Source organism: Sinohyriopsis cumingii, chromosome 15 (genome assembly GCF_028554795.1).
Source record: "Sinohyriopsis cumingii isolate HCF-2022 chromosome 15, ASM2855479v2, whole genome shotgun sequence".
Taxonomy (NCBI): Eukaryota; Metazoa; Mollusca; class Bivalvia; order Unionida; family Unionidae; genus Sinohyriopsis; species Sinohyriopsis cumingii.
In genome coordinates this window covers 13,545,588-13,573,292 of record NC_142975.1, presented here as the reverse complement: position 1 = coordinate 13,573,292, position 27,705 = coordinate 13,545,588, and the positions used below count along the sequence as shown (strand labels likewise).

General features: G+C 34.8%; 1 protein-coding gene across 2 annotated transcripts; it reads right to left on the bottom strand.

Annotated features, from left to right (window-relative positions):
• Positions 1-50: 50 nt before the first annotated feature.
• Positions 51-27,341, bottom strand: LOC149781285 (translocation protein SEC62-like). Of its 2 annotated transcripts, none has more exons than XM_089935375.1 (9): positions 27,248-27,341; positions 22,484-22,595; positions 17,500-17,614; positions 12,520-12,637; positions 9,167-9,274; positions 6,675-6,755; positions 4,755-4,815; positions 2,949-3,068; positions 51-605 (listed from the first exon to the last, which is right to left on the bottom strand). In XM_089935375.1, exons 1-9 carry the CDS (start codon positions 27,284-27,286, stop codon positions 229-231), a joined length of 1,131 nt encoding a protein of 376 aa, XP_089791501.1. In that variant the 5' UTR covers positions 27,287-27,341; the 3' UTR covers positions 51-228. The 2 variants fall into 2 exon arrangements, with proteins under 2 accessions (XP_089791501.1, XP_089791502.1); XM_089935376.1 differs by having other exon boundaries at positions 27,217-27,273.
• Positions 27,342-27,705: the final 364 nt, after the last annotated feature.

Here is a 27,705-nt window from a genome sequence, read left to right as displayed (position 1 = left end):
AGTTTCCGGTTGGATGTAATTATGGGCCCAACAAATAACATTCACGCTGATTCATTATATTTTCTTTAAGCAAGCAACATATTATGATCCACGAACTAGATGCGATAATTGATAGTCTCGGTCCATTAACATGTATGTTTACAATTTTCAAAACAGAAGAAGAAAAAAGATCTCATATACGACAAAACATGGCAGTCATTAACGTGTACAACTGTGTCCAATTAAAAATCATTTCCTCTTTTTGTCCTCATCCTCAATATCATCACCATCCAAGTTTTCTTCATCTACACTGTCATCCACCATTTCATCCATGTTATCTTTTTCTACATCATACGTTTCTACTATTTCAAAACCATTTTTATCATTTCCTTCACTACCAGACTCCTCTGAATCTTTTTTCTGGACCAATTCTAAGCTGGCATTTTCATTCTCAGTCTCCTCTTCTTTCTCTTTTTGATCTTTCTTCGGAGCTACATATTTTTCATGCGTATAGAGGGGTCTGAATGATTCTAAGATGCCAACATCCTCTGTCAAGTTCGGGAAAATCCATAAGTGATGTGTTCCCAAGGTTACCAACCAAACGAAGGCGAATAGAATGACTCGTACTGAAAAATAAATAAAGTTATATTTTTAAATCAGTCCACAAAAACTGAATCAACAGCAAAAATCCTAAGAAATAACTTATTTTTTTAAAAACAAAATCTACACATAATTATGACCATAAGAAGTTGTCCACATTATCAAGCATAATTTGCCCATATGATGCAATGGAAGGACATGGTCTTTAATCAAAAAATAAAACCTCCATGATAATTAAACTTTGACCTTATTCATTTTAACATAAAACCACGAAAGTTGGGTTTCAATCCATAATTGGTAACAAAACTGATGAGATGTGGGGACATGATAGAACACTAGTCAATTTTTGTCTGCTTCATTAATGGGGGGAGTATAAAACTTATTACTACTGCTCAGACCATCCCGTAATTTAAAGATTAAACGATGCAAATCTAAGGATGACTACTGAAGACTAAAATCATTTCAAAAGGCACTGACCACTGAAAATTAAGGGGTTTTCATGCCACGCATTATACTATGACTTGGATTTATTCACTGGAAAGTGTCGTCTTAAAACAGCTGCTATGAAGAAAAGATTTTTGTATGGAGGGAAAAAAGAAATTTTTGAAATCTTGACAATCGTTTGTACTGTACAGCAACACATTTTCACTTTTATTTTTGCTGTAAATAATATCCAACAGACATCAGTGCAAACTCAAATGGTCACAATATTGTGATCTGAAATTTTGCCAAGGCAAAAATTACCTGCTTTATAGTGATATGTTTAAATATGCATGACATAAATTGGGAAATGTGTTTATTTTAGTGCTGAAATCAATAAACAATTTCTTCTATCTAGTCGTTCAAAAATTCTTTCAAGACTTGTAAATGATTAACAAATTTCAACTTTTATATTTTGTACGGGAAACATAAAGAGGACCTAATATCAAACATTCATCAAAATTGATAAAAAAAAATTCAATGAACAGAGATGATATAATTTACATTACTGAAACTCGTGGGAGACGTACAAACTTTCTAGCAAATGGACTTTATTCATGTAAGTATAAGCATATACTGAAATATGATGTGGTACAATAGTGTGTATATGATATTCCACATTATACCATTCACATTTTAACATGCCTCGATGAATTGCAAACACAATGATGATTTAGATGCAGCTTGGATCCAATTTTGTTTCTGACAGAAAATATTCCATAAATTTGCCACTAAATGCTGAACACAAATAAAACCTCAATCAAAATTGATACATCTCTCATTTTATCATAGCAAATTCAAAACAATTTGTAAGAAATATTTTTGGTATTTTTTTTTTTTTTAAATGCCCTAGACACTATAAATAAAAATATACGATGAAATATTGAGCTATAAAAATATGGGTAATGCATGATAGTGGTAACACTTTAAGAAATAATTTCACAAAAAAGGTGTCTTATCAAATTCATGTCTCAATTTTGTGTTTTTGAGTGAGATGGTGATAAATTTGACATGCCTTCTGTTCAAACATGAAAGTATCAACCGACTCTCACTGTGGTCCAATCTGCAACCTGCAAAAGTGTTTGCTGCATTTTAAATCAATTGCAAGTAAACCTAGTTTGCATTATCCCATTAATTTACATCATTTTCATCAGAATCATGGGGGTTGAATTTAAAAAAAAGTTAAAAGGCAAGCAAATCCGACCTGTAAAAGAGCTACTTGCTACAGTCCAGAGTAAAATCAACTAATTTTGACTGAATAATCAAATTATTATGCACAAAACCGCATTCAAGTTTGCAATGTGAATCAGTGGTTTATTCTAGTCATTCATCTCTGATGTCTTGTAAGCAAGTTTATATGCTAGTTCTGTCATAAACTTTAATGCTATAATGTATCCACATTCAGATTCAAAAAGCATGTTTTTGTTGGTATACACCTGATGTGTGTACTGAAAACTCTTGGAGTACTATTTTTAATGACTGATCAAAGATTGATTATCTTGATAACATAGGTACTTTATAAAGAAATGTGAACAGCGTTATTAGAAAAAAGATTTTTTTTTACAGAGTTATTTCCAGCATGAGCATAAAACAAGTATTCAACCATTTTATACCTTCACACTCTTCACAACATCGATTCCTTTCCATTTGTTCATTTTTCACAGGTACCTAAATAACTCGCATTCTTGTTTATCATGTGGAATATTTTTTTAAAATCCTGTTGTGTGCAAGTTTTCAAGAGTGACGTACATGAAAAATGTAATGGAATATAAGCCAATAATGATTCTCTTCATATCAGTTTTGAGAGACTACAAGGGGCCCAAACTAATGAAATTTCCCAAATGCTATCCAGATCCACATATCAAATCTAAATTTCTGTGAATACTTACAAACAATAAGGAACAATGTTAAGCCAACAAAGGTAGCACCCAAGATAGACAAATAATATACACCAATTCTCATCCAGTCCGGCCACAGTGGAAACAGGCACAAAGCAACTGCTCCCAACACTGAAATTATTTTTTTTCAAGATTAGAAGTTTGTAAATTAAAATGTTCATGCAAATAAAATTTTGTAAATTCAGCTGTTGTCAACTAAGTTTACACAAATGTTGCCATAAATAACATTAACAAGACTGTCATATAATATCCATCCTCCATCATACAAATTAACCAATGAAGCAAGACTGTAAACTAACTTTTATGTATCTGTGCACATTTTCAAGGATTTTGGGGTTGCCATATATCAAAAATTTTCAAATCCTTTTAAGGATGATCCATAATTAAAGACAATAACACCCCTTTCCTATCAGAGACATATCTACGGACTTCATCCATAATTAAAGACAATAACGCCCCTTTCCTATCAGAGACATATCTACGGACTTCATCCACAATTAAAGACAATAACACCCCTTTCCTATCAGAGACATATCTACGGATTTCATCCACAATTAAAGACAATAACAACCCTTTCCTCTCAGAGACATATCTACGGACTTATCCGTAATTAAAGACAATAACGCCCCTTTCCTATCAGAGACATATCTATAGACTTCATAATTAAAGACAATAAACACCCCTTCCCTATCAGAGACCTATCTACGCACTTCATCCACAGTTAAAGACAATAACACCCCTTTCCTATCAGAGACACATCTACGCACTTCATCCATAATTAAAGACAATAACAACCCTTTCCTATCAGACATATCTACAGACTTCATCCATAATTAAAGACGATAACACCCCTTTCCTATCAGAGACATATCTATGGACTTCATCCATAATTAAAGACAATAACAACCCTTTCCTATCAGACACATATCTATGGACTTCATTCACAATTAAAGACAATAAACACCCCTTCCCTAACAGAGACCTATCTACGGACTTCATCCACAATTAAAGACAATAACGCCCCTTTCCTATCAGAGACATATCTACGGACTTCATCCATAATTAAAGACAATAACACCCCTTTCCTATCAGAGACATATCTACGGACTTCATCCATAATTAAAGACAATAACACCCCTTTCCTATCAGAGACATATCTACGGACTTCATTCACAATTAAAGACAATAAACACCCCTTCCTATCAGAGACCTATCTATGGACTTCATCCACAATTAAAGACAATAACACCCCTTTCCTATCAGAAACGAATTTACGGACTTCATCCACAATTAAAGACAATAACGCCCCTTTCCTATCAGAGACATATCTACGGACTTCATCCACAATTAAAGACAATAATGCCCCTTTCCTATCAGAGACATATCTACGGACTTCATCCATAACTAAAGACAATAACGCCCCTTTCCTATCTGAGACATATCTACAGACTTCATCCATAATTAAAGAAAATAACACACCTTTGCCATCAGAGACATATCTGCGGACTTTAGTACATATAAAAATTTAATGTTTTGACATAACTGATACTTGTGAAGAAAAAAAAAGAGAATCAAGATGCAGAAAATACTTAAATATTACCAGTGGCTTAAATTTTTGGGGCACCTTTATTCTTTATTACTTCTTCCTTTCTGAAGAGTTTGATCCTTCACCATAATCTCATTTGATCTGGGGATCTAAAAGTGTGCACAAAGTTTCACTGGTCAGACATTCTGTGAAGAGCTTACTTTGACAACAGACTGTTGTACTATGTTAAGAAAAAACAACAATCATCTTACCCATTAATAATCCAATTGAAAATGTCTTGGGATGAATAGGGTCATAGATCCAAACATAAACCTGGAACAAAAATTAGAAAACTAATTTGAAATGATGAAGTTGTTTACATGTAATTTATAAAGTAAACAATCTATTTGTACTTTAATTAAGCTCTGTAATTCAAAGTCTCTTTAGCAAGATATGAATTGATCGATTCTCACACATCTACATACATGGAACCAAATTAAGTTTTACAAGGCCAAGTTTTCTGTAAAATGATGTGTTTCACCTGTCACCAGATGTGTTTCACCTGTCACCAGCCATGGGAAACGGTGACTTACTACAGGTTTCACTATTTCAATACAGTAGTCCCCCTCTTATAAGGCCACCCTTACTGCAGCAGGAAAGTGGCCTTATAATGAGGGTGGCCTTTCTAGAGGGGGATGACAAATGTGAATAGTAAAACATATGAAGCCACAAGTACATTTAATTTGAAAAATTTAATATTTTCATTAAAATATCACATACATGTTGTGAAATAAATGAAAAACAAACCGTTTCATCATTTTCAAAAGAATGCTATTTATAACCATTGATACAGTTTTAAAACTCTTTATAATTATGTTACAGATCACATCATCTGTCACTCTGTTGGTAACAGTCTAAAAAACAAACCAGTCTCATCACAATTAAAAACATCCTTGCTGTCATATCCCCTGCATATATTGTTTAGTCTTTTGTTCCAATCTTCAACAACTTCTTCACAAACATCAGCTGATTCTCCAGTAAGGACAGAACACTAAATATTGTGTTGCACTTGAAATCTGTGCAATCATCCGTTACTTGCAGTAAAGTCGTCATATCCCAATTCAACTGACAAAATTGTTGCTTTTTCTTTCATTCAAATCAGGATACAAACATCTCCTGGCTCAAACAATCGTCCTTTCTCTGTCCATTTCACCTTCCCACTTCTGCAGAATTGTTTCCTTATCTTTCACAATATTGTTTATCTGAGTCTTTCTGACATTAGTTTTCTGGAAGGATCCTCGACCCCCCTCCCCAAAACTCTCGGTTAGTTGAATTACTTTCACTTTCTCTTCTAAACTGATAATTTTTTTTTCCTAGTGGGTATGTTGATCTTTTTGCAATAAGTTATTCATGTTGCCAACTACAATACTGATAAAACAATTTTTTATGTATCTAAACAAATTGCCGTGTTTTTAAAGGAAGTGATCTTGTCACGTGATTCATTAGTCGCAGTCTGGTACCCTATAGTTTTTATACATTTCTTTAGACTAAGTGTGTGAAGCCAAAACGGCTTCGATGACGCAGATTTGACCTCGTCGCCATTAGGATTTGTAATTTTGACAATTATTGTCAGTAGTATTAGCTACTAATTGTCAAAGCGAACATCTTACTAAGGGAAGCCATAAAGACTATCAAACCATTTTCCTGCTGACTTGTCTATTGTACATCGATGCTGCCACTTCTCAGCTGTTACTACTGTTCAATAATTGTAATTATCGAAGTGACTAAACCGGACATCTTATGATAACACAGCAGTAAGGCTAATTGGATTACCTGTATTTAACCTTTTGTATGGATTAAAATTTGAGTCTTTCTCAGCTTTATGGAATAAATGCGGCTTCTCGTGAGGCGTAAATGATATAATATTAATCTTAGTGGTACATGTACTTTAGTCAACACTTCTTTCAGTAATGAATCAAATACTGGTTCTGGATAAATATCAAAATAAAATGCGGCTGCTTGTGAGGGGTAAATTTTATATTATTGCACTAATATGCTGGCCGCTGGTCATGTTAGCTGAGTGGCCTTTCATGAGGGGTACTGGCCGTAAGGAGCGGATGGCCACTGGTCAGAGGGGCCATTCAAGAGGGGGACTACTGTACATAACAATAAAAAAGAAAAGAAAAACTTACATTATTTCCATCCAAAAATCGTTGATCCTCGCTCATGGTTAGTTTATACCTTTTGGGTTTGGGGCTCTTTTTGTCACCTTCCTGTAATGAAGATTAAAAATACATTTGGCCTATAATTAAGAGCTATTAATGTACTAAAAGCCAATGGTTATGTGCAAATACTTGTCAACTCTGGACTAAAAGCCAATGGTTAAGTGCAAATACTTGTCAACTTTGGACTTAGATTAAAGCCAATGATTATGTGAAAATACTTGTCAACTTTTGGCTACAAGTCAATGATTATGTGCAAATACTTGTCAACTTTTGGCTACAAGCCAATAATTATGTGCAAATACTTGTCAACTTTGAACTAAAAGCCAATGGTTATGTGCAAATACTTGTCAACTTTGAACTAAAAGCCAATGGTTATGTGCAAATACTTGTCAACTTTGGACTAAAAGCCAATAATTATGTGCAAATACTTGTCAACTTTTGGCTACAAGCCAGTGGTTATGTATAAATACTTGTCAACTTTGGACTAAAAGCCAATATTACGTGCAAATACTTGTCAACTTTTGGCTACAATCCAATGGTTATGTGCAAATACAAGCTAAATCTGGTCTACAAGCCAATGATCATGTGCAAATATTTGTCAACTTTGGACTAAAAGCCAATGAGTATGTGCAAATACTTGTCAACTTTGTCAAAACCAAGAGGATGTGTTTAGTTTAGCTGGGTCTGGTAGTCATTTAGGCCTCAGCATATTCATTTGTAATGGCCACATCCCCATCAGGGTAGCATTGTAAGCCACAATCATGTTAGGACAGACAAATCTATCATTAACATCTCTGTAATTGTACAGATATGAAGCCAAAGACCCAGCAAAATGGATGGATCCATCATTATGATCCCCATACATTAATTGTATATACAACAGTAGCATGGCAGGACGGAGGAATTTATCATTATCATCTCCATAATTGTTGAAAGACGAAGATGCAGGCCTAGCAAAGACAGACGGATCATTCCTCAAGTTCCCCTGAATGAGACGGCTGGACAGTCAGCTCAGCTGGTTGGACAATCGTGGACAGTATTGGATGACAATAGGGAAGAAAAGGACAGATCTGTTGGTTCCATTAAAAAGACCCATGATCCCGGACTTACAGACCTGAAGGCTATGCTTGGATATGTGGGAAGGGGGCAGGGAACCTATGACACCAAAATGCCTAAAATTGGGAGTACACTCCCCCCAATTGTATCATAATTATCTATAGGAATTTTACAATTTTGTGTCGCCGCACTCTTTATTTAGCTTGTAGCATTTATTACAATTCATTAACAGTGAAAATGATACAGTGTGTAAATAAGTTGCCAAAACAACACCTGTTACTAACAACACCTGTTACTAACTGGGTAAGTGAGCAATAGATAGTGTACGCAAAACAGTGAATAACAACATGCATCAATGTTGGCACATCTAACATGTGGTTTAAAAACTGAGTAATTGCCATTTGTCTATATGAGGAAGATAGAAAAGATGAAATTCTCATCTTTTAGTAAGGCTGGATTTAGAAAGGAGCAGGCTTATATTCCTAACATTAATGTGATTGTGCAATGTATCTGAAGGAGAAATAACAATTTACTGCATTTAACTTAGCCCCATCAGTCGACTTATTTCCCAAATTTATTCTTTTCATTAAATTTACATTGTTTGGTTTGTCAGACCATCAAAATATTTCAGGCAGTCTACTTGGCCACATCCATATGAATTTTAGATATTCACCCACCAAATGAAATTTTCGTTTTCATTGCCAAAGTAGATAACATATTTTTCTTTCTTTCAAGTTGACAGTATTTATCTCAAATTAATCAAAATTTAAATAAATCACTGCATGTTTCATTCAAATCTATTGAAAATTGCCTGAGAGGTAACGTTTCTTGAATTAATCCGACTTATATACTTAAAAATGCTCTTGCCCCAGAAAACAGAAAGAAAAAGCAATTTGTGACCAAAACAGTTTATCACTGGAATGGCACCAAACCCTGAGCAAGTGCAAGCTCTGTTGCTTGCCACAAATAATAATATAATTTCCCACGCTTTTCTCACATTGTTTAAAACAACATCTCTTTAGACCCTCTAGTACAACCACGCCATGATCCAAGGGTTGTAAACCAAGGCCTGTTCTATGTAATACCACGAATCATCCTGATATGATCCACGTACATGAAGATAAAAAACTGTCACAATGATTTAACTTTTCAATACACTGGAACTTTGAACGTCTTCCAAAATGACACTTGGGGACATGGCCAAAAATAATATCCTTGTGGTACATAGTATACATGTGGACAAGTAAAGCACAAAGCTTTATGAATTCCCCCAGTGTGATTTAGAAGGAGCTAGGATAATGGATAGACAGCTGGACTGACTGACAGAAGGGGAGGGGGATTATCATGAATCCGAATACTTTTAGAAAACATAGGAAATAAACATTCATAGCGATAAAGTTTACCTTTTTCTCCTCCTTCTTTTCTTCTTTGTTTTCTTTATTTTCATCTGTTTTTTCTACCTCCTTCACTGCATCTTTTTTGCTCTTCTTTTCCTTTTTATCTTTCTTGCCCTATACAAATCAAAATAATTTCTAAAGATAAAAAATGCATTTTTTTCTTCTTCTATACAAATCGTGTATTCATACAGAATTGTCCAACATTAGGCTATCTGATGCAACAATGTATAGGCAGTCACAAACTTGCACATAAACATTTCATGATTGAACCTGGAACCAAAGAAGTACAAGCTTATTGAGTTGCCACTGATTCATACCCTAACTTACGCAGGGTCTGATAAATGTCGAAATCAAAAGGGCTACCAGGAAAATAACCAGGAAGTACATCTTTAATTTAGGAGAAAAGAGAAGACATTTAAATAGAAAATTGTTCACTGCAAGACTTCCATTTTTTTCTTGTTCTCTGTCAATAGTAACTATTTTTCTTTATAAAACAGTGTTAATGTGAAGTTTTGGAAAAGAAGGTTCCTAAAAGGGGCCCACACTTAACTGACTGAAATGAGTTTCCATGAATCATAAATATGACCAATGCTTCCCCTCCTGAATATTGAAACCATCTTGATATTTTTCAGTGATACAAAGGTTTGCCCACCTTGGCAGCAGTCATATTACAACATATTCAATTAGGACCAATGAAAAAAAAAACTACACCCATATACCATTCTCTCAGGTGGCATAGTAACAACACGATTTTCACCTCTGCCAATGTCGCAGCCATACTGGATGTAATATTGGCAACCCTTTTATTAAGGACCTACTACACACACTAAGAAGTCTTTTGGTGAAATCCCATGTCAGTAGCAATAACAAGACTTTAAAGATGGTCACATTGGGTGTCAGATGTGTTAAGTTTTCTTGTACAAAAAACCCCAGTCAATATGATTTTCCATTTACGGTGATAATCTGATTTTCAATTTGGCTGCCATGGAGGCTATATGGGATGTCAGATCCGAATGATTTAAATATAGAATGAAGTGATCACCATTAAAAGACTTTTAGCACAAACCCGATGTCAGTATGACCATCCATCTAGCATAAGTAATGATAAAAATTATACCAAATGGATGACATGGCAGGTATACTGGATGTCAGGAAGGCATCGTTTTCATTTAGGTCCAACTACATGTCATCCCCTGGTGAAAACTCCATGAAGACATGAATTTTCATTCAAGGGTCCCCACCCAGCAGAAGGCCCCACAGTGAAATAGTGGTGGTGGGAGATGCTTTTGAAATTGCTTTAGGGCCTCCAACTGACCTAATACAGACTTGAGAGAGATAATAAAATGTTTAAGATGTTGTATATAACATGATAACTGGATGTTTCAGTGGCACCATTTTTATTTAAGACCAAGTAATTTTGGGGTGAATGTGTGCATTAAGTTTCATGAACTTGCTCCAAGCAGTTCAAGAGAAGTAGCAACAACAAACTTATACTAACAGATTAATGGAATCTAAAGATGAACAACAGGCCAGTCCACAAGCTTTCTGGTGTCGAGACCCTTGAAGTGACTGCCACTCTATTGTCCAAAGAGCATTATCATTTACCGAAGATAAGACCATTTCTTTTTTAAAACTGCCACATGTTAAAGCAATTTCTAATATTCTTGCTATAACATATTATAATTATCCACTGTGGTGGACATACTAAATGTAAGATCAGAACCATTATCAATAAAGAGAAACCACACACTGTAAGAAGTCTTTGGTAAAAACACCATCTCAATATAATCATCCATTTAGAGAATAAGTAACAACACGATTTTCAATACACTCTTTGTGGCAGCTATATTGGATGTATGTGTGTCATCTTTTTAATTTGGGACCAACTAGATAACATAAAAAGTCTGTTGGTGAAAAGTAGGGGTAAAAAATAATAAATACCGATATATTGTGCAATTAAACTGGCATTACAATGATCATGATATGGATCAATATAATACACTACTGATGTAAATTTGGTAAGGACCGTTCTGGTGGCCTAGTGGTTTGAGCACCCATCTTAGATATGGGAGGTTGTGGGTTTGAACCCCAACCGAGTCATAACAAAGACTTACAAAAATGGTACTAACAGCTGCCTCGCTGGGCATTCAGCAGTAAGAGGTTAGTACTGGTTGGCTGGTGTCAGGATAATGTGACTGGGTGGGACATCATGCTACATGTCTTTGGCATGATGCCCCAGTGCTAGACATCATTATAAACTGCCACACTGCAGACATCATAGCGATATGACTGATTTTGTTTTAAAGCTATGTTAAAAATCCAAATCACATCACATCACATAAATTTGGTGAGAAAAGAAATGTCCAATGGAACTCTACTATATATTTATTAACTAGCAACATTTCAAAAACTTTCTGCCTGACAATGGCTTATTGAATTCCATATCAGTACCTTCTGGGATCTGCTTCAGTAACATTTATACTTAAGAGTTCCTGGGAAGTTGCAGCATGGGTAATGGGAAGTTAAATCATCATCTTTTAGAAGCTTTAATGTTTCTATGTCAACAAAAAAGCACTTTTTTAACACTGGGAACTGCTCAATTTCAAACTACAAGTGTTTCAAGCATAGCTGAGTAAGACCTGGTGAAAAATCTGACAGTGTGATCGGCCACATGTATTAACTTTGCTTTAAGAAAGAGTCAAATGGATGGGATGAGGAAATTGCTGTCTCCTGAGTACACAAGATACATGCTGAGTTTTCTGGTGGAAGTATAAATCTAACTTACCAAAGACAATCCTGGAAAAAGTGTCATTACAAGAAGAAAGGCAACAGAGCGGCAATGTCTAGTTATGGAAGTTCATCATAATTTCAAACTTTCTAAAGCCAAAGTTTTGCCACCAACCCAGAGTACCTTACTTGCACTCCTTGATGCAAAATACACTGACCATTCATTCTTCAGGTGCTTTACTGATAACTCTCTATCTGCCATAAAACAAAATTAGGTACTCAAGTCAGCCAGACATTCCTGCCAATTTAGTTAACAAAGTTAAAACTTAACATGCTTTCTTCCAAGCTTTGCATTCAAGTCTAGCATTAAGAATACCTTGAAAATTACTTTACAAACCTTTGACACAAAAAAAGAGACATTTAAACTATCAGTCAGATTTGTAAAGCAGTACTTTTCTTCCATCAAGTGTTGATAAAAAAACCACCTTCATCCCCAACAGGACATTTTGCAGAATTGTATTAAAGAATCTAAAATTTTCTATGAAATTCAGAGATTCCTTAAAATCAAGAATGGCTGGTATCTCTGTATGAAGCATACAACTTTTTTCTTTCAATTTTCTATTTTTACTTACTTCTAAAATCTCAGGTGTGTCTTTTTTCTTCTTCTTAGATTTTTCTCTGTCTTTACTTCTCTCTTCTTTACTTCTTTCTTTTTTGTCAGCTCTATGAAAGAGTCCTTTTTCCAGAAGCCTGCAAAAATAATTCTGTACCATGAGTTACAATGTCTGCTATGTCTGACCTGCAATGGTTCAATAACAATGATGCTAACACAGCCAAAATGACAGACCTAAAGTTTACTGTCATTTATGATGGCTCAAACATCATGATGAGATCTGATTTATATAAACTTAACACAATTCTGGCGGTGATTTTAATATAAACTCTTGGCACTGCAAATACTGTTACAAGTTAGTCTGGGGTCCCATCATGCACCTATCAAGAATTTTCTTTTAGAACAGTATCATCTACTTCTGCTCCGGTGATAACTTTACCAGTTTCCATTCAATACAGCACTAAACATTAGCATATCAGATTAGGCATGCAGTACTTAATTTAACAGTTTCTATTCAACACAGCACTAAGCTGTAACATATAAAATTAGGCACACAGTAATTATTTTACCAGTTTCCAGTCAGTACAAGACTAAACTGTAGCATATTGGATTAGGCATGCAGTAATTACATTACCAGTTTCCATTCAAGACAGCACTAAGCTGTAGCATGTAGGATTAGGCATTAGTAATTACCAAAGTTTCCATTCAATACAGAACTAAGTCTTAACACATCAGAATAGGCACAAGGTAATTACTTTATCAGTTTATATTCAATACAGCACTAAATAGTAGCGTATCAAATTAGGCATGCAGTAATTACTTTAACAAAGTTTCCATTCAACACATAAATAAGCTGTAGCATATCAGATTAGGCATGCAGTAGTTACTATACCAAAGTTTCCATTCAACACAGCAACTGATAACCAACTTGTATTACTGTCAAAACCTTTAATGCAAACCCTTGACTTAAAATGAAGGTATTGGTGTCAGATATGATAGCAATGTCACACCATCAATGACACAGAGGCAACATTTTACAATATTTACTCTGGTGACCTTTTATTGACCTCTGCAATGAAGCCAATGTTGGCAAGATTTCACATTACACCATTTTGGCAACAAATGAAAACCAGGACTGAAGAAATAACAATTCAACATTCAACAAACCCTTGAAATGATCTATAATACACTGCTAAAATTTATCACCAAAAATAAACAAAAGTACTTTGAATGGCAAACTACACACCCACCCTGTCTATGCAAATAACAAAAGTTTGTTCAGAAACCACTTTTCTTCCTTCAGTCACAAAGGATGATCCACGACAATGATGTATAAGTAATGTTATTGTGTGAAAACTAATTTTTTTTCTCTTTCAGCCACAGTGACCTCTGAACTTTGACCCTTAGGCTTCTACAAAGTCTTATCCATGTATATGATGAAGAACTAATGTTAGTATTTAGAAACTATTTTATGTTCTTTCAGTCATGTTAACCTTGACCACTGAAATTTTGAGCCCAAAATTTATTGGATTCTTCCTTACTCAAAGTGCATGCCATCAACAGAGTTTTGTAACCTTGACCACTGAAATTTTGAGCCCAAAATTTATTGGATTCTTCCTTACTCAAAGTGCATGCCATCAACAGAGTTTTGTAACCTTGACCACTGAAATTTTGAGCCCAAAATTTATTGGATTCTTCCTTACTCAAAGTGCATGCCATCAACAGAGTTTTGTAACCTTGACCACTGAAATTTTGAGCCCAAAATTTATTGGATTCTTCCTTACTCAAAGTGCATGCCATCAACAGAGTTTTGTAACCTTGACCACTGAAATTTTGAGCCCAAAATTTATTGGATTCTTCCTTACTCAAAGTGCATGCCATCAACAGAGTTTTGTAACCAAAGATGAAGAGCTCATCTTTACCTCATAGAGCGACAAAGTGCAGCACACTATAAATAGAACACCTGTTACCTAGTAGACAGCATACGCATAGGCATGCCAATTGTTAAGCAAAGTAGTGATGTTACGTTTAACAGCAGTTTTAACCATTTTACATTTTTGGTACACATCTATTATATGTGGAAGAATTTAAGAGTAAAGTCCGATTGTTATAGCTGTGTAATTATTTTTCACGGAAGAATTTTTTATGTGCTTTAAAACTGAGAGAGAACTCGTTCACTGTCATGTCAGTGAGGATGCGTGACCAACCGTAGCTGCCATTTCCCATACTCGAAATTTACATGTTTTTCGTCTGCATCTACATCACTAAGTCATCTGAATTTGATAATCAATAAAAACTAATTGCTGCCTACATAAATATCAAGGCCTTTACCTAAATTATTGAATCTTTCATAGTTGTGATTCTAATCGTGAAAACTATGTAAGTACTGAATGAAATCCTGCCTGTGAACTGGTAAGCAATGTAGTGTATGTTATGTTTAACAGCAATTTTAACCATTTTACATTTTTTTGTACACATATATGTGGAAAAATTTAAGAGTAAAGTCCAATTGTTATAGCTGTGTAATTATTTTTCATGGAAGAATTTTTTATGTGCTTTAAAATCGAGAGAGAACTCGTTCACTGTCATGTCAGTGAGGCCGCGTGACCAACCGTAGCTGCCATTTCCAATACTCGAAATTTACAAGGTTTTCGTGTGCGTCTACATAACTAAGTCATCTGAATTTGATAATTCATAAAAACTAATTGCTGTCTACATCAATATCAGTGACTTTACCAAATTTATTGAATCTTTCGTGCTTGTGATTCTAATCGTGAAAACTTTGTACGTACTGAATGAAATCAGTTGCCGCCATTTTGGATAGTGGAGATTACGACCCAGTTACTTTAAATAGCAGAGTGCATGAATAGTGACCGCGTGATCTGACGTAGTTGTCATTCGCAGAAATGAATGTAGTATCTAATAGGGGGGTTTTCCCCGAAGGTGGCGCTACGAAAACCAGCTCAAAATGGCTGATGTTTACAGCAGGCGTCAAAAGGTGCTTCCATGCAAATCTTGTAGAGGCATCAAAAGGCGCTTCCATGCGAATAGTTGTTGTTGTTCTAGGGTTTAATGCCATTTTTCAGCAAAATGCAGGCTATACATGGCGGCCAGTATAACTGGTGGAGGAAGAACCCTGGAAAACCCAGGGAAGAACAACCGACCCACGAGAAGCTACTGGCAGGCTTTCCCATGTACCCACACTAGCCGAGCCTTGGACTCGAACACACGCAGACAGAGGTGAGATGGCAGTGATTCGAAACGGTGAGCGCTTTAGACCACTCGGCTTCATGCGAATGGAGTAGAGGCGTCCAAAGACGCTTGCATGAGGTAAAGGGTTAATGTGTGGACACCATTTTTCTACTTTCAACCACAATGACCTTTGACCTATGGGCCTAATGTTCTCCCTTACCACAAATGCAAGCCATCCAGTCTGACAACTGTAAATGGTTGAGAACTAGAGTTGTTGTGCAAAAACCAGTGACCTTGATCTCTCATCGTTTGGCTCTGAAATTTATATGGTTCTTCTTTACCCTGTGTGAGCAAGCTATCAGCAATGTTGGAGAATATGAGTTGGTGTGTAAAACATAACTGATAACAGACTGATATCAGAACATAATACACTCTACCATATGGCATGCATGTAAAAATGGAAGAAAATAATTGATGTTAATTATTTCAGCAATGCATGAATTTGTTTCCTTAATTGAGAGTGAAATTGTTCTTAACAAATCTGTTTTCATCACTATTACCATATATGCTCATTTATAAGTCAATGTTTTCTAAACTGAAAATACTATTCATGCAGAGTTGTCCTATTTTATTTTACATGCTTCACTTGATAAATCAAAGGGTGATGTTTGAGACCCTCTAGATGTTTGCATTACACAAAATTACAGTCAAATAAAATAATTTTATGCTTTCATATTCCCATTCAGAAAGATAGGGTATGCATTGTGTTATCAATTTCACAATATTTGTATAGACTGGCTTAAGGATCTTAATAATTTGAAAATATTAGTTAAATTAAATACTACTCACAGTAAAATGAAGCATCCATCAATGAAGTTTACTGTGGGTGTTTACTAGCAAGTATACCGCTTCCATTTTCATAAAAGTCCTAACAACCTGTACTTGTATTAATATTTGTATTTTGCTGTATTAACACTGTGATGCAGTAAATGTTTTGATTCAATTTCTTTTTTACTTTTCTATAAGTTCGATATAATTCCCAAGTGATATTTCCCAAGTTTTCTGACAATGCCTATGGCTTGATAAACCCTTGGCTTGTATAGGCAGCACTCACCTTCATTTACAGATGACAATCATTTGATTGAACCATGAATTTAATAATACATGTACTTGTTCAGATCCTGGTTGTTATTTTAACTCCTGTGATCCTGCCACACAATGAACACATGCCTTGTTGCAGCCTTTAATAGATTCCACGGACTGTATTTTCAAAGTGTTACAAGCTCAGTATGACCAGCATATCAGAGTGAAGCCAATGAAGTGGAGTCCAACAATATTTATGATTACTTGATAATGACACTTTAATACAATGAACAGAAAAATTACAGAGGATTTCAGAACTTTATCAGACAATGGTGACAAATTCTTGAACATGAGGAATTCACATTTTAAGGAATATTGTGAATTGGAACATTCTGAACTACTAATTTTATACTGCTGTGTAACCTCTAATTGATTTCATGAATCTATCATATAAATATATGTAAAATGTCAAAAATTACGGATTTTAAGCGATTTAACTAGGACAAATTGCAAGTTGTCAATTTATCTGTGACATATTCTACTCAATACTATAATTGTATTTTACACTGGCAGTTTTTGAAATTACTGTTCTGGACATCTAATCTTATTTCCCATCAAGATACATTTTCATGCATGAATTTACCAGCAATACACAATTTCTATGCACAAAATATTAAATGCATGTGTGAAATACCAGGTGTCCACAAGAACAACAATTTCCTACCTCTGACAAAAATGCTGACAGGAGAGTCTATCTTTGAAGAAAATCTCTCCACTGGGATCAGCAGACTTTCCCTTGGCCCATTTTGACTCCATCAAACAGTCAACAGCATCTGAGGCTGCAACAAAAAAAAAATATGAAAAAATAAATTAGCAAAACATATAAAGGAACGTTACATGTACATCATGAGGTTCACACACACAAAAATTCTACATCAAATTGGTCCAAAATTCAATGGTGACTATCTTAATTCTCAAGGATATCAGTGATTGTTTCGACACTAAGCAATGAAATAGGAGAAACAGGTTTATTGTGGATTCCTATAAATTCAATTCAGCAGCTGAATATCATCTCCTTCGAGGGACTCTTGTTATGTGAAAGCATGGCCAAGACATTTTGAGTAACTTAGTGATAAAATAACATCACACGTGTAAAGTCATGTAACCCTGACCTATTATTTTTCTATACCATCTATGATATTTTATGCATTAGCAAGATTTGGAAATTAGCCACTTGGACGGTATGCTGGATATAAAATTGGGTTCATTATCATTGAGAACCAGCTACGCTTCACTAAAAGTCTTTTGGTGTAAAACCTATGTGAATATGACTGACCAGCCAGCCAGGAGGAATAGCTATAACAATATTTTCAAGCTGGCTACTGTGGTGGACATATCTAATTTCAGATCTGAATCCTTTTCATTTACACTCAACTGGACACCATAAGAAGCCTTCTGGTGAAAACGCCCTAATGAGAAGGCTTTCCATTCAGGATAAAGCCTTCTGGTGAAAACACCCTAATGGTAAGGCTTTCCATTCAGGATAAGTAGCAATAACAAGATTTTCAAGATGGCTGCCATAGTGGCCATACTGGCTACCACCAGATCTGCATAATTATCTTACAGACGGGACTAACTAGACATCCTAAAAAGTCTTCTCATAAAAGAAACAGCATTAATATGACTTCCTTATAGGAAGAGTAGCAATAACAAGATTTTCAATATGGCTGCCATGGTGGCCATACAAGATGTCAGATCTGCATCATTTTCATATAGGATCAACTAGACATCATAAGAAGTCTTCTCATAATAAAAAAAATTAGTGCCAATATTACTTTCTGTTTAGAAGAGTAGCAATAACAAGATTTTCAAAGGTGAAGATACTGTGGCCATACTGGATGACACATTGGCACCATTTTATTTAGGACCAACTAGAACTCAAAAGATTCTGAAGATGGCTATTGTGGTGGCCATATTGGCATCATTTTCATTTGCACAAAAAAGACATGAATAAGAAGCCTTCTCACGAAAGCTCCCATGTTAAAATAATAGGACTTGCATTCAGAGGGAGTTGAGATATATAAAAAAGATTTTCATCCCAGCTGTCATGATAGCCCTACTGGATGTCAGAATGGCATAATTTTCATTCAAGACTAAGTAGACATAATAAGAAATAGTGAAACGCTCATACTGATAAAACTTTCCTTTCCAGAGGAGTAGCAATAAAAAGTTCAAGACAGCTGCAGTGACAGGCATAGTACATATCCAAGCAACACCACTGTTATTTAAGACCAAGTAGAACATGATAAATGGATCATTTCAGTGTTATAGTGTTCCCATATCCATGGTAAATGGAACATTTCAATGTAGTATGGCTTAAGTGAGGCAAACATTTAACTATTTATAGGTAAAATACATTAGAATGCAATACTTGCTGTACATCTTTGGACACTATTTATGGATACCAACATTTTTTTCTCCAAAATAACATATGTATGCCTTGTCATTTTCAAGCATCATTTTAAAAGTCATATTTAGATACAGCTGTAGTTCTACAATAATAATAACACCTGACAGGCAAACTAACTATGCTTCAGACACAGCTGTAGTTCTATAATAACACCTGACAGGCAAACTAACTATGCTTCAGACACAGCTGTAGTTCTATAATAATAATAACACCTGACATGCAAACTAACTATGCTTCAGACACAGCTGTAGTTCTACAATAATAATAACACCTGACAGGCAAACTAACTATGCTTCAGGCACAGCTGTAGTTCTACAATAACAAGACCCAAAACGCAGATTAACTATGCTTTCAAAAAGTGGAAAAATGGTTTGGAATAGGCTTTGATACATTACATATATGATTCTTGACAACTGGGAGAACACATATCATTATTTATTAGATCACTAACAATGAACAAATAGAACACATTACACTCACCTGTAAATAAGCTCTTAATCATAAACACATTAGAAGATTATGTCACCCTTCATTAATGAGAAAACCATCCAAGTCAAAAAAACTGTAACTGTCATGTACTCATTGCCTATCAAGGAATTATGTGTGCATGTAATTTGGATTTTTCATGTAGCAAAAACAATTTTTCAGTCATATTGTTACAATGTCTGCAGTGTGACAGTTTATAGTGAAGCCTAGCACTGGGGCATCATGCCACAGACATCTAGCATGATGTTCCACCCAGTCACATTTTCCTGGCACCAGGTCAACCAGTTCTAACACTAATGTCTTAATGCTGAATGCCTAGCGAGGCAGCTGTTAGGTATGACCTGGCTGGGGTTCGAACTCATGACCATCAAGGAATTAGTTTCAATGGATAACATATTTAAAATAATAACCTAGCACAAATAACCTATCCCTATTTCATGTGTTTTTTTTTAATTTAGAGATATCAGAATGCAACCTGGAATTAGACTTGAATTAGAATTATTACCAGCCTGCACAAAACGGTATCTGTTCACTGCTTCTGTACATGACCAGGCGGAAGGTGGTGTTAACAGAGTGGCCAACCTTCAAGACTTGCAATCAGTGAAAAGACGGGGAAAAATAGTAAATTTTGAACACAATTAGTGAAAAATTATACCATGACACTAGCTCCATCCACTTTGATGGTCAGTACTTCATTATATGAAAATCCCAAAATAAAAATAAAAAACACTATTTACAATGATTACAAGTACAAATTTATTTGCAGGCAAATTTACTGATACACACAGACTTCACGGTATTTGTCATGATATGATGCTGTGGTAGACTTGAACTTCCTCAACTGTGCTATGGCAAATTTGTTTAATCTTGGCGGCTAAAGTTGTTGCAAATTTTCAGCACCCAAATATGCACTAAGTTTGTCTTATTTTTCCTTACAATAGGAAATACTCTTTCACTGTCACTGTTGCTGATCTCTTAACTTCAGGATTGGTAGCTTACAGAACTAGAGTAGGTGGCTTAAAGTACTTCAGAGCTGAAAGCTGCTGGGTGCCCTTCATTTTTCCAATATCTTATGTGCTTTTTCACATCGTTCTGCCACATGCCCACAGGTCTCGTATTGTTGCTTACAATTTATCTTTAATAATAATATTATTATACAGTACATGTATGACAAGTAAAATGTAAACAATATGAGCATCTATGCACATTCCCAATTCTAAAATTCGTGGCATAGTACTGTACAAAAAGCATGGCTAAATGCAGGGACAATTTTTGATCTACTCCAATCTATAATTCACTTTTTGTGGAATATACATCTTTTTCTGTGGCAGTGAAAACATTATAACTGTTGTGTAACATAATAATGAAATGGTATAAACCTGTAAGATAAAACGTTAAATGATTTACAATTAGTGGTGTGAAAAAATAAGAACTCAAGCAAATTACAATACATGATAATCCTACCATATCTGAAAAATTCCTACACTCAAAAAAGCTATCTTCATTTCGTGTTTTTTTTTCAAACTTGCTATGAGTATTATTCATATGCCACTTTAAAAAAATCAGTTGAGCCCCAGTTTTCTTCCTGAGTATTTGGAAAACTTCTGTTTTAAATACAGAATATATACTTTACAATGCTTGCTACAGGGCAAACTGTAACAACTAAATCTAGTTTTACTAGCATCGCAACTAGCAATACATAATTGTTATGGGTATGAGTGACCATTGCTGCTATTCTGACTTACACTTAACAGGATAAAATTTATTGTATTCATGATTTATGCTGATTGAGAATTTGGGAATTCATGATTTCTTTTGCATGCAGTGTGAATCCATGAATGCCTATCAAGAGTCGTGAAATTCACACCAAAATTGTGAGGGTTGGCAGGTCTGTGTTAACTAGTTTTCAGGATCAAGAACCGCATCAAAAATAAATCAGTGGATAAACTTAAAAAACATGATAACTATTTTTGATTTTTCATTTTTTTGTGTTTGGACACCAAAGGAAATATTATTGTGTGTGTTTTAGGACAGAAAACTAATTTGTTTCCCCAAAAGCATGCTGAAAATGTGGTAGCAATAAATGTATAATCGACAGGATACATCATAATGCATGATGCATATGTGAAATGGTAATTCCCAACCCTATTACATCTAAAGTGTACCGTGTTATAGCATATGTTAGGTCACCTGATACTGAGACACATAGTACATAATGTCACTTAAAATGTAATGAGATTAATCACCATACCAACCTTATAATGGGCCATGGGTGGCCAAAGTTTCGAAGCACCTGCCTTTGCAGATTACTGACATCTCACCTCCGTCTGCAAGATCTGAGCCTCAGGCTCTGCCAACACAGCTATGTGAGAAAGACTACCAGTACCTTCCCATAGGTTTGTGGTTCATCCCAGAGTTTTCACGAGTTCTTCCTCATCATATATACTAGTCATCATGTGTAGCACATCATGTGCTGATATATGGCATTAAGCCCACAACAACAGCAAGAAGAAACAACATTAAAAAACTGGAATGCGCAATAATGAGGTGTCTTAATGTAAGCAACCAATGTACAGCACTAATGTACAGCAGTGTTATACCTTCGCTAAATTGTTAAGGTGACATTCTATACACTTGTGTCCACTTATAATGATCAAGATATGGGGATTTGCTAAATATTGGGTGACACTCACACTTTGGGGTGGGAGAATATTCCTTTGGCTTAATAAAGGTGCTACACTGATATACCTACCTAGGAAGCATTTGACAGACATGCCAGCTAGCCTCCCTTCATGGACCATGATACTGAATCTCATATGTTTGGCCACAGCATACTCTTCTTTTGACACCACTGTCTTCTCTTCCTGTCAAAATAATTTCAATGTAAGAAACAGCTCCCTAAAAATATATCCTAAAATACTTGTATTAACATCGCAATGCCAAATAGGATAAAACATTTAAAAATAAAGAAGTTGTAAAGTTCCTAAAAATATATCCTAAAATCATTCATGATCCTATTTCCATCATTGCTGCAAAAAATAATCATAACATGTACATCATCAGCCTGTTTTAACAGTTTTTTTTGTTTTTATATCTTTCCAAAGCTTATTCTATTAATAAACATGATGCAACAAACAAAGGACAAATGCTCTTAAAAAGCGATAAAAATTAACTGCACCAAAAAAAATATAAAAAAAATTTGTCCATTATATTCCCAATTTCTATCTTCATTTCTTTGTTATATTCATCCTATATTAAAGAAATACTTCCCACCTCTTTTTCAAAATGGAGGATGGAATTTTCCACCTAAATTTTCATTTCTAGAATGAACTCTGTCTCTGCACGTGTTAACGCAGGCAAGACAATAAATCTGATATGTCTAATTTTTGTTAAGTCTGTAAACCTTATAACATATTTCTACAATAAAATCCTATTTGCCAAACTTCTGTACTAAAACAACTGCATTTTAGAGTAAACTCTGTATAAAATAATGATCACAACATTTGCTCTTTCTGACCACTAACCAACTTATACAGTTCTTGAACAATCTACAGACAAAGGTAAAGGACTGCTCTATTAATAAAAGTTACACAAAGATAAGTATCTTGTAACCTAAAATTCATTTGCACAGATCTTGGGTGACAAATCCCCATACCAATTAGGCTTCATGTACTTGTAGCCCATAAAATGTATAACGTCAGTTTGATTTACACAAGATACCTGCCACTACTTTTTTCTTTGGTTGGTCCTAAGTTGGAAGTATCTGTAAAGACAACTGTATACACAAGGTTGGATAGCCATAAATTCTGATGTAGGGACTGAAATATAATCATCACAAATACTAAGATACCATATGACTGGTCACTAGCTGAGATCTAAGCAATCTCTGAGATCGCTGTGATCACTGGCAAGTAATCACCATTATTTGAGCAAAGACTGATCACTGGCAATAATTATCAACTGGCATCATTAACAACGACCTGTTTTAAACCTTTTAATTATTTTTCTTAAAGGTAATTAAAACTACTGATAAAAATTATCTCTTTTCAACAGAAAACATGACTCACAGTTGTTGCATTTATTCACAACTTTAAACAAGGTACAATGACAACAATGCTAATGACTTGAACCCTTTACCTCACATGTGCTTTAGGATGCCTCTAATGCATTCCAATGGAAGCACCTTTTGATGTTGTGTTCAATTCACATACAATTGTATTTTGATGCCTGAACACCATCTGCACAGATGCGTGTTTTGACACCAACAATAAACATCAGTCATCTTGAAGAAAAAAAAACAGCAGAAAGTACATACATCAGGGTAAATGACCAATACATCAAGGTAAATGACCATTACATCAGGGTAAATGACCATTACATCAAGGTAAATTACCTTTACATCGAGGTAAATGACTATTACATCAAGGTAAATTACCTTTACATCAAGGTAAATGACCATTATATCAAGGTAAATGACCATTACATCAAGGGAAATGACCATTACATCAAGGTAAATGACCATTACATCAAGGTAAATGACCATTACATCAAGGTAAATTACCATTACATTGAGGTAAATGACCATTACATCAAGGTAAAATACCTTTACATCGAGGTAAATGACCATTACATCAAGGTAAATGACCATTACATCACATGGCTGCTACTTAAGACAGTTGTAATCTGCTATTTAAGTAACTGCACTAAATTTTCCACTATCCAAAATGGAGGCTACAGATTTCATTCATCACTCTCTTGAGTTTGAATGATTAGAATTACAACTATGATTGTTTCAAAAACTCAGATATTGACTCCAATATCAATGAAGGCAACAGTGATTTTAGAGAATTTATCAAATTCAGATGATTTAGTATACAGTCATACAATGAAATGGTCAATTTAGAGGTTGAGAAAGGTCAGCTACAGGTAGCCACACAGCTTTAATGACTTGATGGTAATGAGTTCTCTCAAGAAAACTAATTACACAACTATAACGATCAGATTTTACTATTAAGCCTGTCTATGGATAACAAATATGTACAGAAATTAACATATATTGCACTGCTATGAATTTTACAGGCAGGCCTACTGCATTAGTCATTTAGGTAACAGGTGTTCTATTTATAGCACACTGCACTCTGTAGCTCTGGTGCATGTATATGGACAGTTTACACAGTACCAGACACAATGAGGTAAGGAATAAATGGAAATTACTGAAATCTTGCCAAAAAGAAAATACTTATTGGAACTTTTTAAGGAATCATAGATGAAACAAGCATAACAGTCAAACATTTAGAAGCTACAAACACCTGCTAAAAAGATAATATTTATTCACTTCTTGCATTTCAAAATACCACATGCAAAAATAAAAACTGTAAAAATGTTTCATCCATTTTATTATCAGATATTTTGTGACAACAAAAATGTGCCAAGATATACCTTATGCTCCATCATAGCCCACTAATATCTTGGTTAAATTAAGAACTCTGCTGGAAATAAGTCTTTAAGTCTTTAATAGGTTTTCTTTGGATAGGTCAAAATATTTGCATGACTTACTTCTTAATTTAATACAATCTTTTATACCAATAATGGGCCATGCATGAAATGGGATTTTGAAACATACTTTTTTTGCTATAAGAAATTATCTTTTGTGTATATGGTTTTAAACTAAGAAAATTATTTATTTTATCAATATAAGCATCAATTTTTATAATTTTTAAAAACTAGTAAATTCTACAAAATTTGTGTCATTATGTAAACAAAGTCATGAAATTATCTCTATACAGTATATGTTGAACATTTCCAGAATGAATACTACTACAAGCATTATTGAATCCGTTCCTGCTCCATGTCAATGGCGTTGCTAATATTCCTTTTTTTGCTAAGAGGTCACTCCACTCCACTCCATTCATTTTATGCTATGAGGTTAGATCAGAAAATATCTTCTGGTAGTCATGACTAGCTTGAGCCAAATACATCTGGGTAAGTCTACTTCTAAAATGGGGTAAACAACATTGAAATGACCAATTCTTATACATGGTCCCTTAAGGACCTATTTGAAGCCTGCCAAACAGTACCAACACTCACTCTGAATAAGTACAAACTTATTATTTTCCCCAAGAATAGAAGCCTGTGATGAACCACTGTAATCAAGAAGTCACATAACTTTATATTAACTCATTAAACCCTGGCACCGCGTTAACATGACAGGAGGTATTAGCCTACTGCTGAGCTCTGTAGCATGATGGTCATGTGTGATACACTAAAGTGGGTGGTATTATAGAAAGATAGACAGATGTAACTCTACGATGATACCAAATAATCTGGACATTTTAGTTGCTCTACAAAATACAGAGAGAAAAACAGTGGAAATGAATATAATAGTATCTACACAGTGATATGAAAGGTTGGTTAAAATAGTTAAAATATTGAGAGAAAAAATTGACCGTTTGTTTCCCCACCCAAAATTTGCCCATTGTCAGAATCTGATTTTGTGCCTGGATTTTAGACTTTTTGGCCTCAGAACTCAGGCAGACCAGTCTGAACTGCACACAGACAGGCGAACCTTTGCAAAAAGTAGGATAAGCTGGGCATTTGAAATAGAAAGTGGTTTCGATACGAAAATGATGGGTCTGTTAGCAACACAAAAAAATCCAACTTTTCCCCTTCTGCTCATGCACGAGCAAAATAACCAATAGAAAATTATGTTTCTAACACAACTAGGCATTAGGCTAATGGAAAATCTGTTGGAAATCAATGTATTAGGATGTATTCAGAAAAATAGCCCCAAAAATGTGTCTCCTGCACACATTTCAGGCAAAAACAACATAAAACCTCCTGGGGTTAATGAGATAACCAAGCCAGTCAATTGGAGTGGAAATGGATATAGTAGTATCTACACAGTGATATGAAAGGTTGGTTAAAATATTTAAATTTAAAGAATAATTTCACCAAATATTGTGCTTCTATTTTGGAAGATGTAGATACGGAACCAGCTGCAAACAGTTCCAGAGAAAACTATTAAATATCCAGTTCTGTATAGTTGTGTTCCAGTAATGTTGCAAGATCACGATAAAGATCATTCAACCGACACCTTTAATACAGTGTCGAGTAATTCGTTTTATTTTCATATAACATATAAATCAATATGTTACAGCGTCATGGTGTTGTTTAAAATTGTACTCCATATGGATGAATCTACAAACGGTCATTGGCTTAAAAATGTTGATGTGAAATGGGGGAAGGGGCATTAAGAAAAAAGTACAAGTGTCCTCCACCATATCACACGTAAACAAAAAAAAAAACATTAACAGATACAATATAATAATGTATAATCATCAACGTCTGCTGTTGGACCATTCAAATTGCAATCTGGTTTGTTAACTCCGCTTCGGTGCGCTGATAAAATCAAATCCAATGTCATCATTAGCATCCTCGTTATTGTTAACTAATTTTAATTTTATTCTTGAACAACATCTGACTTACAGTAAGCATCTTAAGCATCTGTTATAATTACCGTATCATTTTTCCGTCTTGGTTTCCGTCTTTCCGCCATGTTTACGTGTAAAAAGCCTCGTTTGCAATCTTCTGCAACTTCCTGTTAGACTAGATACTGTTGTAACCAACTGAGAATAGTACATATCTTTCGGAATAGGCATGCAATAAATGCTGATGATTATTTTAAAAGTGTGTGTGTGTGTACACCAACACCGTGCAGATGTTCGGGAAGAGGTATTTGGTTTTATTCATGTCAATTATTTATTTTATAAGGACAAAATATAACCATATCGGTGTAGCTATCGCAGAATCCGATAATGGAAACCTGGATAGTCGCAGCGGAGATATATAACATACGTACGTATCTTGTCGCATACATTTCATAATGTAAGGTAAAAAAAAAATGGTTATATGGTTAGTCTTAAGTTATTAAATACAACTTCATATTTTGACATAAGATGTTTAAAGGAAGAAAGA